Source organism: Natator depressus, chromosome 3 (assembly GCF_965152275.1).
Source record: "Natator depressus isolate rNatDep1 chromosome 3, rNatDep2.hap1, whole genome shotgun sequence".
In the NCBI taxonomy this organism is placed as follows: Eukaryota; Metazoa; Chordata; order Testudines; family Cheloniidae; genus Natator; species Natator depressus.
In genome coordinates, this window is record NC_134236.1 from 206,039,241 (window position 1) to 206,052,548 (window position 13,308).

At 38.9% G+C, this 13,308-nt stretch overlaps 1 protein-coding gene across 3 annotated transcripts in view; it reads left to right on the forward strand.

Annotated features, from left to right (window-relative positions):
* Positions 1-13,308, forward strand: part of MAP4K3 (mitogen-activated protein kinase kinase kinase kinase 3) — a 135,186-nt gene that overhangs the window by 21,681 nt on the left and 100,197 nt on the right. For 2 of the 3 annotated variants that reach the window (XM_074949758.1, XM_074949759.1), the window contains exons 3-4: positions 4,681-4,771; positions 11,445-11,509. In XM_074949758.1, the coding sequence (XP_074805859.1) occupies positions 4,681-4,771; positions 11,445-11,509 (156 nt within the window). The remainder of the gene's footprint in view (positions 1-4,680; positions 4,772-11,444; positions 11,510-13,308) is intronic. The other variant, XM_074949760.1, reaches the window with a different exon arrangement.

Below are 13,308 nucleotides of genomic sequence, written 5' to 3' on the forward strand. Positions count from 1 at the left end.
ACGTAATATATTTTCAGACCACCTAGAGGGACAAGAGCCCCCAGATCCAAGCTGATGTTGGTGGGGTTTAGGGAGAGAGGCTCAGACCCCCGTAGATGGACTGAGGCCCCCAGATCCTGGTACACACACACACACAAGGTGGAAGGACTGAGACACCCCCAGAGGGGTAGCCCTACAAATCACAGCCCATATGGGGGAAGGTGTATGTGTGGATCAGATCACCGCAGGGGGGTGGGACCCCCAGTTTCTAGCATACATGAAGATCGTGAAGAGGGGCTTAGCCTTTCAAATGCTGGCCCACGCAATGGAAGGGAGAATGTGGGGTTGACAATGCCCCTGCCCCTATTTTCCCTCAGTCCTCCTGCCATTCACCTTCATGTTCCTTTCCCATAATCCCTTCACTATAGCCCCAAACCCCTCGTCCCTGTTCACTCCTACTGCTTCACCCCCAATTGCTATTCTGTTCAAGCCAACCTTTCACATGTGATCCCCCCCCCCCCCCGAATAACTTTGATTAAATTCCTCTTTCATAAAATAAACTCCGTCCTCCCCCGAAAGCTTTGAACAAGATGCCTACAAACTTTTTCCAGATTTCTTCCCCAGGTGGGTTTTGAACTGACACTGGTGGGGTTCAAAGGATTACTGCTTATCCCATTGAGCTACCCAGCTGTAACAAAACTTAAAGGACTACAAATCCTGTTGGCTCTTCTGACCTCTATGCTCAGTGTAATCCACTGAGTTTGTGTGCTAAACTCTTTGGAGAATATTTTACTGAATTTTGCTCCCCCAAAGGAGTAGTGGGTGCCAAGAGCTAGTTGGGGCTAACTCTCAAGCAGTTGAGACCCCTGTGCCAGGATCAAAGCTATGGTTTGATCCCCAAAAAAACATTCAGGAAAATGTCAACCTTAAGAAAGCTTTCCACCCCCTGTTTAAAAGCTGTATCTCAGGAACCCCTTGGTTAAAATAACCCCAAATTTGATTCTCACCCTAGCCAGCGAGCCCTCATGAGGAGGGATCCTAGTTTTCCATGATTAAAAAAACCCAAAATTCTCCAATAAAAAAGCATAAAAATCCATGTTTCACCATGCTTAAATGAAATGCTGAACTTTACTTTCCCTAGCCACTATTACCATATATATTTATGTATATATATTTATCAGTTGACCACAATGTTTTGTTGATATATTTACAATTTTTAAACAAGTTCGAAGCCTACTAGTGCCATCAATCATGATAATAAAATTAATAGAATTGCTCTCCGGCCACCCTGCTCTGAAGGCAGCGCCGCCGCCAGCAGTGGAGAAGTAAGGGTGATAATACCATATCATGCCACCCTTACTTCTGTGCTTGCTGGTGGTGGCACTGTCTTCAGAGCTGGGTGCCCGGCCAGCAGCTGCCATTCTCCACTCTGCCTTCAGAGCGGGGCAGCCAGAGAGTCGTGGCTGCTGGTCAAGCGTCCAGCTCTGAAGGCAGTGCCGCCACAAGCAGCTTCTCACGCACCCTTCCCCCTCTCGCCCCCCTGAATACATAGTGCATCCCTCCAAGGGGGTGCGCTCCCCAGTTTGAGAACCTTTGGAATAAGTGACACTGGCACTTTCAGTAAAATTTAGTTAATGTTTTTATTTTTTTCACAAAATGTAAAGTAAAGGTTCTTTGTAAAAATGCAGATTCCATGTTTTTTTGTGTTTTTCCATGGCAAACAGATTGACAGGATCTCTGCTCACGAGGCATACCAGATTTCAAATCAGTCTGAGTAACCATGCAGATTTTAAAGCACTTAGAAAAGTTCAGCTTTTTAATAGAAAGCTAAAGTAGACCTGGTGGGCCACTATAATAGAGCTATGTATTAATTGTGTATGTAATTGGATTCTACAAGGTGTATCTCATTTACATATCATCATAAAGTGTTTTAGGACTGAGGACTGATCTGATTAGACTTGTTGAGCATAACAAATACTGTAAGATGTACGTTTAGTTTATTATTTTTTAGCTATTGTGCTGTTTCACTTTAAGGTCCATGTTAGAAGAGAAAATCTTTTAATATTTTAACTGATTATATTTGTAACTAGATATGTCTTGTGTATGTGTATTGCATATACACATCTTATCCTAAATAGTAAAAATCAGTTTAATAGTAGGGTAGCTCTAAACAAGACATGTTTGTGAAACTGGAACTATTCTCAGGACATCTTACACAGTAATATAAAGAGTGGACCACCACCACAGTAGTTGGCCTTATGTGATTTATATTGGGTTAATCTTCTGAGTAAGAGGAATAGAAACACTATGTTCCCCCTGGAGCTATAGAGTAGACAAAGTCATGGGCAGATAGTTACATTACCCGATTTCTCAGCTTTTAGTAGGTGGAAAAGATGTCTTGCAACTCTTTCTAAATATGGCCAAGCTTATACTCAAATATACTATTTCTGGGAGAGCGAATTCCAGTCTGCCTTCATTGTCTATGAACTTGACCCTCAGGACAGTGTTCTGGATTAATGTAAGTTGTATGGTGGTCCTGAAATGGAGAGACTCTATTAAAATTCTAATTTTCTTTTATGTCATGCTGGCCTAAATTGTGCCTAGCAGTTTGTACTTCAATGTGGGGTTTTGGCAACTGATAGGTAGGGTGATGCATAGCTGTGATAAGTCCCAGCTGGCCTCCCTCCCTTATAGAAGCCGCTATCCAGGGCTTCTGAGTGAGTGACTTTTTGTCCCAAGTAGCAAAAGCCTGGCTCACGGGGGCAAGGTCCACATTTCAGAGGGATCACAGTCTGTCTGCTAGTTGCAGACTGGTTGTGGGGAGGAGAATAATTTCTAGCTGTTTATGCTGTCTGGGAGCAGAAACAGTATCATGTGACTTAGGTAATCAGTTATACACTATGAATAACACAGCTGAATTTGAGCAGTTAATTTGCAGTCTGCATCTGATGAAGTGAGCTGTAGCTCACGAAAGCTTTTATGCTCAAATAAATTGGTTAGTTTCTAAGGTGCCACAAGTACTTCTTTTCTTTTTGCGAATACAGACTAACATGGCTGCTACTCTGAAATCTGTAGATTGAAACTTGCTTTCAATACACAAAATAAATGAACAGTTTTACAAGTCTGATGATAATTGTTTGCAAACAATTTGGAAATTTAAAGGGCTAAATTTGCAACATGTGATCTTCACAAGGAATAATTTAGTCAACTCTGTTGAAAGTTCTTTAACACTATAAGTTTAGTGTATGTCCTCAACTCCTGGACAATGGTCTTTTGTAAAATCTGGCTTATGGTTTACACAGTGCATTGACCAGAGACTTCTGCAATAACTGGTCATAACAGGATACCTTTGAATTTTCTTCATTTTTTTTCCAGTCTGTCTCTTTACATTCTTTTAAAAATATTTTCTTCTTTTTTTTTAAAGAAGAAAATTCTTCATAGAGATAAATGTTGGAGGTCCTAGTCTGTCAGACACATTTTTATTTTACCAAGTTCTTAAAGCTATTTTAGACTAAGGAGAATCTGGGGACTCCTTTAAAATGTATTTTCTAATAGATAGTAAATAAGTCCTATAAAACTAGCTTTTCCAAAATACATATGGATACTAATTTGTCTGAATGAGCTTAAGAATCAGCTCAAAGCTGTGTTTGAAATTTTGGCTTGCAAAATAGTATCTGGGGGAAAAAAAGCTTTTTAAAAGGTTAAATTAATTCCTGTCCCATTGCAAACTCCCCCAAAAAACAAACACTGGCAGAACACTTTATTCCTATAGTTTGACCAAGTTTTTATAGCTGTGTAAACCTGGTAATTGGAGTCTGTAATGGAAAGATTGGCCCAACCTAGGCACCAGATAGCAAGGCTCAGATAAATGGCAAAGCAACAACATTGGAGAAATGCCTGAAAATACAACTTAGCACTTTCTGTATAGTTGTATGCTTATTAAGTTTGTTTCAAGGTCATTGAAGAGTGCTATGACATGATTTCTCTGTAGGAAGATAATCCAAGATGGATTTAGATGCTGGTTAGAGGTAACAAGTTTTGCCATATTTCAAGAACATAGATTATTGATAGTACATCTGGAGACCCACACAGCAAGGTGCCAGGGAAAAGAATTAAGTGAGGAACTTTTATATACAGCAATTCCTGCCAAGGAGAGCAGAGACTCTTGAGCATACAACCAGGAAGCTGTTCACTTTTAGGACTGGCTATAAACGGGAACATTGTTATTAACATACAAAATTATATACGAAGGTTAAAAGTTGGTAATAATAATGTAAACTTGCTTGGTCTCTACTAGCAGAGCTTCCCACAAGAGAATCTACACAGGTATAAGAGTAAATGATTTTTTAAAAATCATTTTCTACCCTTTAAATAAAGAGTAACTGAATTTAAAAAGGGGCTGAGAAGAGCTGTGGCTACTGTCCTCTAAGTGGTGTCAAGTAGTGGACTAGGGCTCCATCCTGACATAGGAGTCCTCTGATTTTAAGAATATAGTTACCTATTATTCCCTTAGTCTTTTGGAACTTGTGTTGCCTTACAAAGTTCTGTATTATAGAAATGTACATGAATATAAAATGAAGTTAATTACAAATTCTGATAATGACCAGAGCTCTTCAGCTTAAAAAAAAACGTTGAACGCCAAACTCCGAGGGATGGATATTTAAATACAACGACAAAAATATCAATTGTTTTCTTCTTCAGGGGAAGATTTTGCTGTTGTGCAGCAGGAAATCATTATGATGAAAGACTGTAAGCATCCAAACATTGTTGCTTATTTTGGCAGCTATCTCAGGTACAATTTTTGTTTCTTTTGCTCATTTCAAAAATGCTGTAGCGCTACCTCTCTGAAAAGGAATGATCCATAGCAAAACTTAGGAAAACATAATTTATTAACCACTGTTACACTGCCATATTTTCTGTATTTCCTTTACCAACAGTACTAATTGCTAAGCTATTTCTCTATAAATAGACTGTTTCTACTGACTGGATCCTTCAGGGACATCACAGTTCAGTGTAGGTGACATTTAATCACATCCTTGGTCATGAATTGAGATTTCACAAACTCTGTATTGGGACAGCACTGAATGAACTCAGCAGGGCGAATATGCCAAATGTAAAGAGAACTATGTGCACACAAGTGTCTTTAATTAGGTTTTGCTAGAATAGATTTTTCTCTTATTATAGTAGCAATCTTTAACATATATCTTTTAGTTTGCATCAAGTTACATCTGCAATTGATGTTTTCATGGAGTAAACTAGACTTTGCACCAAAAAAAACCTTGGCTATTTGACGATTGGAAATTATGAGGAAAAACTGAGGAGGAGGTGACTCTCTTGCATCTGGAACAGTAGTTCTAAAATAAGTATTAATCAAGGACGTTATATTGTGGTACATAGGAAAACTGAAACTCTTAACATTTCTGAAGGCCACTAATGTTTGTGGTTTGGGGTTCCCTTTGAAATCTGAAGGTGATGCGTATTTCAGTTCTGTATTTTATTTTCATCCTGTCCTTTGATAGCACAGTTTTTAGCATATTAGGAGGTCTTGACGCTGTCACTTGTTAATAAATTGTAGTCAGTTGCTTGACCACACTTTGGTTCATTATGAAGTATATTCAGGTGACCAGCCTGTAGCAGTCAGGATTATTATTACAAGCCATTAATAATATAGTACAGGGAAAAGGTTCAATATGATACCAGTCTCCAGAAAGCTGCATCATGCGGCATTGTTATGTTCACCATATGCAGGTGTGCTCCCAAAGTTACACGTCTCAGCTGTTAGTATTTGTAAAATGATTTTATAAATTACACATCTCTTTACATGTCATTAAAATCCAACCCATCAGATTATACGAATTCCTGAAATTATTGCTCTGTTCCTTCCCTTATCTTTGTTTTGGATACTAGCATTGGCCTGTGAGAATAACTCCCTACCTCTTGCTGTAGTAAAATAATCATATGTCCTGGTCCTGACAGCTTTCCTATCTACTTAAGCCAAAGTTTGCTTCTGCTAATGCAAGGTGTTATGGGATACTTAGCATAAGTGAATAGGGTTATAATAAAGATATAGGTAAATGGAGGCTATGTAACTGCTATAATATTTGTGCTTATTGCTATTTATGCTTAATGCGTATTAATATATAGTGTGGATAATACATATTAATATGATGTAGGCACTAGCCAGCATGTATTGATCAACATACTCAATAGGTGTCTCATCTTCCCCTGCTTTTGTTTCTTTTGAGTAGTTTCTTGAGTGAGAGATTAATGAGGCCCAATGAGTATTTAATTATGTATACAAAGTGAAATAGCTCCAACAGGAAACAGAGAGAGTGTGACTATAACCAAAGTGGCTGGGCACTCAGCTGGGTCATGGGAGACAGATTCAAGTCCCTGTTCCTAATTGGGCAGGGCAGGAACTTGAACCTGTTTCCCACATTACAGATAAATGCACTGGGCTGTTGGCTATTCTGAAGTGTGTGTGTGTGTGTGTCTCTCTCTCTCTCTCTCTCTCTCTCACGGTTTTTCACAATTTTTTTTGAAAGATCTGTTTTTTGTTCTGATGCAAAACAAAAACAAATGTTGAAACTTTAAAATGTATCACAAAACAGAATTTTTATTTTCGAGCCAGCTCTGGTTTATGGTCCTCTCTCCTCTTAAATTTATTCAGGCCTGCATTTGAATGCAGTATTTTAATCTTCAGTTATGGAAATGCGCTTAGACCGCAGGCACACCTCTTTGTGGCTGGACATGGCGTAACAACTCATTCATCAACTAGTATCCCCTACAGACATCTGCTCCAGCCCTGCAGTTGTGTGCCTGCTCTTATGACTTGGCTCTCCAGCTAAGTCACTGTAAAATCCCTTCCCTTCCAGGGTGACAGTGTCCCACTTGACACTGGTCAGCAATATGGTGTGCTCCTCTTCCATTCCACTCTTCTGCCAGAGTAGTGGCCCCAGGACTTCTCCTTGCAGTCTTTTCACTGCAGTCAAAAGCACAACAAGTCACACCAAAAGAAGTTTCTGCCTCTTCCCTGTGCTTGATCATTTAATCCATCCTGAGGCCTCCCCAGCTGTCTGTTCTGCAGAAGGCTGTCAGGGGTTACCTCCTTGGAGTCTTGCCCCAATCTGGATCCTCCACTCCAGGGTGTTGCCTCCCCCCCCCACCCCCCAAAAGGCCATCTGCCTGTCAGTTGGCCTTTTCTGGGGCCCAGTTGAGGAGTCTCATCTCTGCTGTTGTCTCCCATCAGGGTATAAACGCCCTCCTCTCCTCTTTACTGCCCAGAGATTGAGAGAGACCCAGCTTCCTTCTCATTTGGAATTCCTCTCTTTATAGGCCTGGTCTGCACTAGGAAATAAGGTCAGTATAACTACATTGCTCAGGGGTGTGAAAAATCCACACTACTGAACGACGCAGTTAAACCGACCTAACCTCCAATGTAGACAGCGCTAGATCGACTCTAAAATTCTCCCGTTGACCTAGCTACTGCCTCTCAGGAACGGATTACCTACGTTGGCAGGAGAAGCCCTCCTGTCGGCATAGCTAGTGTCTTCACTACTGTGGCGCAGGTGCACTGGTGTCACTGCAGCATTTTAAGGGTAGACAAGCCCATAGAAACTAACCAGCTCCTACTCCAGCTAAGACTCCTTTTTAATTGGACCTGGCCCTCCCTCCAGATGCAACTAGATGTGATAATTGGCCTCTTAAGTTCATATTAACGTTTTTACCACCTATGCGGGGGTGGCCGCATCATTGGTTTTTTCTCTAAACAAGACTTTTGAAGTATAACTTTTTTCTTATGCTGTTTTTGTATATGTAAGTTTTCCAAAACATAAATGGTCAGGGCAAACTTTTGAAATTACAAATACAGTTATAAAAAGGGGCTGATTATGATGCAGGTAAAGGAATGCCTATTTGTTAGTTATAATGAAAAGTCCATGCTAGAAATGATGTACATTTATAAAACTGGATAGAAAATCGTGTCGGTACTTTAATATAGTTGTTTCTAAATGTTTCTTAATTCAGTTTTGATGTGTGTATATTACAACAGCATGTGTATATGCTGCCTGCTGTCCAATATAGACAAACTTTAGTCTCTCACTAATGGCAGATTTAAAACAATTTTTTTTGGTATCTAAAATGGTCATGAGTTTAAAGTCTGTTATCTCCTGCCCCTGCACGGCTAGAAACAGACTTTAAAGCTTAAAAATAAAATGGCGTTACTATCTTATTAAAGAGAGACAAAGTGGGTAAGCTAATATCTTTGATTGGTGCAGTAAAAGATATTACTTCACCCACCTTGTGTTTCTAATATCCTGGGAGCAGTGTGGCTACAACAACATTGCATTACTATTTTTTATTTAATTTTGAGGATTTTATGGGTCCCTCATGAATGTTCTATACACTGCCTCACTCTCCCTAAAGAGAGTACATGTAGGAGCCTGACCCTGCAAACTCTTGATCTGATGGATGAGGGTTTCAGGATCATATCCTAGGTATAGGCAGTGGGTTTAAAACTAACAAAAGGTAGTATTTTTTTCCACACAATGCACAGGCAACCTGTGGAACTCTTTGCCAGAAGATGTTGTGAAGGCCAAGACTATAACAGGATTCAAAAAAGAACTAGATAAGTTCATGGAGGACAGGTCCATCAATTAGCCAGGATGGACAGGGATGCAAAACCATACTCTGAAGTGTCCCTAGCCTCTGTTTGCCAGAAGCTGGAAATGGGTGGCAGGGGGTGGATCACTTGACGATTAACTGTTCTGTTCATTCCCTCTGAAGCACCTGGCATTGGGCGCTGTCAGAAGACAGGGTACTGGGCTAGATGGACCATTGGTCTGACCCAGTATGGCCGTTCTTTATGTTCTTAGGTATGAAAGGGCCAAAGAAGACAAGCATCACCCTAAAGACAGAGTTAAGATTGTTGGGGTGTTTTAACTGTGAATGGTGTCCATACTTTCAAATAAATAAATATAAAAACCTTAACTATGAATTTGGGTTTCTGTTGCTTGTGGGCCTTTTAAAAAAAAAAAAATTACAGCATTCTTGTAAGGCTGATTTTAATCCTTAAATTACTGTGGTGTACTTTCAACCTTTAACTCCATTTTAACAAAACATTTTGTCTGGGAATATATTTAGCTGTTGGGAGCTGCTGCCAGACAAACTACCTGTGAGAAGCTAGAGTGGGCAGACGATCTTGTAGTTTGTCAAGAGAAAGGGTGAGAATCCTGTGCAGGAGAAGGCAAGAGAAACTGTTAGAGGTTGAGGGTGGCTTAGAAAAGGATGTAGGAGGGGAAGGTTGGAATAGAGAGGCTTAGCACCAAAATGAAAGGAGAAGATCAATTTCAGTGCTTGAATATTTTCTTCTGATTTGATTTTTGGAAGTGTTTTATCCTTGATTTTTTCAGTCAGGAAACTGAAAGTATGTTATCACAAGTCTATCCTTTCTCCTTGTCCTCATGTTTGTCATTTTATTAATCTCCGCTATAGAATTTAAAACAGACCTATCTAGAAAATGTAACTGTCTCACTGGAGAGACTCATGACCATGAGTGCCTACCTCCGAGCAGACTGTCAAAAACAGTGCAGACACCCCAAACTGATGGTATGTTCTACAATTAGATTTCGCCAACTCAGTAACAAGTATGAACTCCTGGATCACTGTACTAATCTTAACATGGAGTCACAGACAGACCCTGTGGTCTCTCCTGTCTATCTTGTCACCCAAGCAATCTGGACTCAGTGATGAATGGCCAATTACACCAAAAATCACACATTATTCAGGTTGACAAGAGACACGTACTTACCTCAGATCAGTTGGTACCCTAGATCTTACACCAAAGAACACAGGTAGCCAATCCTGTAATAAACTATCTAAAGGTTTATTAATTAGGAAAAAGAAATTAGTTATTTATAGGTTAAAGCAACCAAGCATATATACACAAATGAGTTACCGTGTATAATTCGTAAAGATGACAGCGATGTAGTAATCAGTCAATTCAAAATGTCTTTCAGGGAGGACCCAGGGGTAACCTCTGGGGATCTCTGCTTTAGTTTATTGACTCTGGTCCTGTGAGAGTGCAAACAGCAAAGAGATGACAAATTTCCTTGTAACCCTGTTTAATCTTTTACGTTTGGCCTTCTGGTCTGTGGGAGGAGCTCCACTGCGCATAACATTTCTAAAGTGTTGTTGGATCATTCAGCAATCCTTAGCGTTGTCATGTTTCGGAATGGCCTATTTAGTCTTGATAGGCCTCCTTAATGGGCAGGGGGAGGAGAGGTCGTTGATCCCGTGCTTGGGTTCACAAGTTCAGAGCAAACATTTTCAGAGTTTTAAAGCAAAACTTGCATATTTCTTTATAGCATGGAATACAGACATTACAAGTGAGATTAATGCATGCAGCAATTTACAAGCATTTCATAGAGTCTAAACATTAAATACATTATTATAAGAATAATATTGTTAATTTGAACAAAATTAACATACAGGTGAGCTCCTTTGGTTTCCAGCTGTGAGTTTGTCAGTTCTTAGCTAAAGCTGGCACTGGTTTAGCAACAACTCAGTAACTAATTCTAGTTGGGGTACTGAACACACTTATAAACAATTCTTGTACTCTGTGTGGGATGAACCCACTCAGTCAGTTATGGCTCTGGGCCTTACTGTCTTAGGATAGGATGAATCAGATTTTTATAGCCTCTTTTTATCCTCGGGTTCATTTGATTCAGTCAGTTTTATTGATAGAGAAAAGAGCATTTCTCTGCATTTTAAATTGTCATTCACTGAAGATAAGTATTCTTTTTATCTTTCATTTCTGATAGTGTTGTGGTGGACGTTACATTGCTTTGTGTCTCTGAAGTGCACCATATTAGACCTGTATCTTCCACAACACTTCTAAAAGTAATTTTTATAAATTTTTAAAAAGTTACATTATCAGTGGAAAAAATTTTAAAAAAATGAAGCTCTGTTTTAGTGTTCAGATTTTCTCCAAATGTGTCTTCTTGTAAAGTAAGCCTTTGTGAGAACTAGTTGATCATTCCATTCTTCTGGTTTTTAGAGAGGGAAAATCCTTGGGTTGTGGTAAGCCGTTATCCTGCCAGTCAGATTGAGGGAGTGGTAGTAACCCAGTGTTTGCATTCTCTCAACTGTTACCACAGAAAGCAAATTAGCCATTGAGTAGGAAATAAATTTCCCTTGGTAGTCCATTCTTAGGCATTTTAAAGCACGCACACACACGCTTCATTCTTATTGTTCCCCCAATTTATTGCATTAATGTGAAGTTCTTGGATGTTTGTTTTAAGTGCATATTTTTAGTATCATATAGCATAGATACTTTCTGTTTTCATTTGTACCTGCATAATATGTAGGCTTGTTATATTCTGTTGCCTAATGTTTAAGACTTTTGAATTATCTGTAATAGTCCAAGTTGTAAATATGGAAGGCTAATGAATCCTTTTACTTTTTAGGCGAGATAAGCTATGGATTTGCATGGAGTTTTGTGGAGGTGGTTCTCTACAGGACATTTATCATGGTAAGCCATCACTGCGCATCTGTGAAAGCTAAATATAACTTGTTAGACCAATGTATAGTTACAGTATTTACAGGGTTAAAAATGAAAGTTTTTAAATGGTGAACATTGTTTACTTATGTCTTAGGATCTAATGTATATTATAACCATTTAATGACAATTTTAACTTGTTTAAGGACAAATAGTAGTTTATATATTAGAAAAGTACCAGTTTGCCAAAACAAACAAAATTAACTACATATTTTTAAAGAAGGGCTGTGCTGGTAAGAGAGAAATAACTTGTGTGTTTTGATATACTGCTCCCTTGTTTGTCTTTAATTTTACAATATTTCTAATGTAAAAAATAAAATGAATATGCTTCCAGTCATGCACTTTTAGCATATATCCACTTTTCTTCCAAGTTCGTATGAGCTTGGCTTTACTATATTACACATTATTACCTGTATATAGCTTGTATATTTGACCTATCATCATGAATGGTGTTGCTTGCATAGATAGATTGTTATGTACATTGATATTTGTATTAGAGTAGTGCTTAGAGGGTCTAAACAGGAATCAGGGCTTCATGCTGGGTGCTGTAAAGATGCAAAATACAAAGATAATCCCTGCTCCAAACAGTTTACAAAACATGGTTTAAGATTAGATACAACAGTTGGGCAAAACACTTAGGAGTTGGGAGGGGAATGATAAGGTAACAGTGAAATGAGCAATCCTCTGAAAACACCACGTATTGTTGCAAAAGTGAAAGGTTGCACTGATGGACAAGAGTACAGCCCAGTTAAAAAGGGTCTTAGCTGAATGTGGACTGTTAATTCCTAGCTTTATTTGCATTACATTAGAATGTGGACTGTTAATTCCTAGCTTTATTTGCATTACATTAGTTAAATCTATCGCTAAGGCTGTAAAAAAGTTGATTTTTTTTTTTTGTTGTTCAAAAATTGTGGCCACAGTTTGTTAAAGCTGTGGTTCAAGGCATAAAGACTACCTTCCAAAGTAGAGCAGCAGCACAGAAGAGATGACTCATGTCCTGGTTGGCTCTCAAAGACAAGCATGATGACGGGGAGGCTGGGGCAAATATAAGTGAGTGGTGCAATCTGGCGCACAGGGTCACAATACCACTGAAATTTGTGATAACTGTAAAAGGTAAAAGTTGTAGTTTCTGCAACAAAATTGCAGCCCGTAATTTTCTTACAGCCCTATCTATCACACAATGGCAATAATACATTAGTTGATAGAAATACATATTTATGTTAGAAAAGGCTTTGAAAAATGTTAGGATAATGGAAATATAAGAACAAGGATTTTATCACTCTGGCACTGGGACCTGCATGAAAGGGACAATATTCAAGACAAAATGGGTAGCAAACGGGGATTTAATTGCAGCCCTGAAACAATCTTTCCAGATAAAGATCCACCCTAGGAACCTTCAAGCCACCAATATCTAAATTACAAAGACTTCTGTTGGAATTATTATTTATGCCAGCTATTACCACGACACTAGTTTAACCATAAATTCCTTTATTAAATCCAAAGGTCAAATGGGTATTTATATAACTGCTCTAAACATGCTTACAACGCCTAAATAATAAGCAATTTACTACATCCAAACGGAAATAGAACATTGATAAGTACTTGATCAAGATACTTACAAACAGGCTAAACCGAGAGGTGCATAGACTTATATTGGTCTGCTCCAACTTGGTCATACAGTTTCTAGCAATGAACCCTGTAAGAGTTTACTTTTTTATACCCTTTAACAGACAAGTGATGTCATTGCCAATTACTGTCTTCAGCTAAAATCC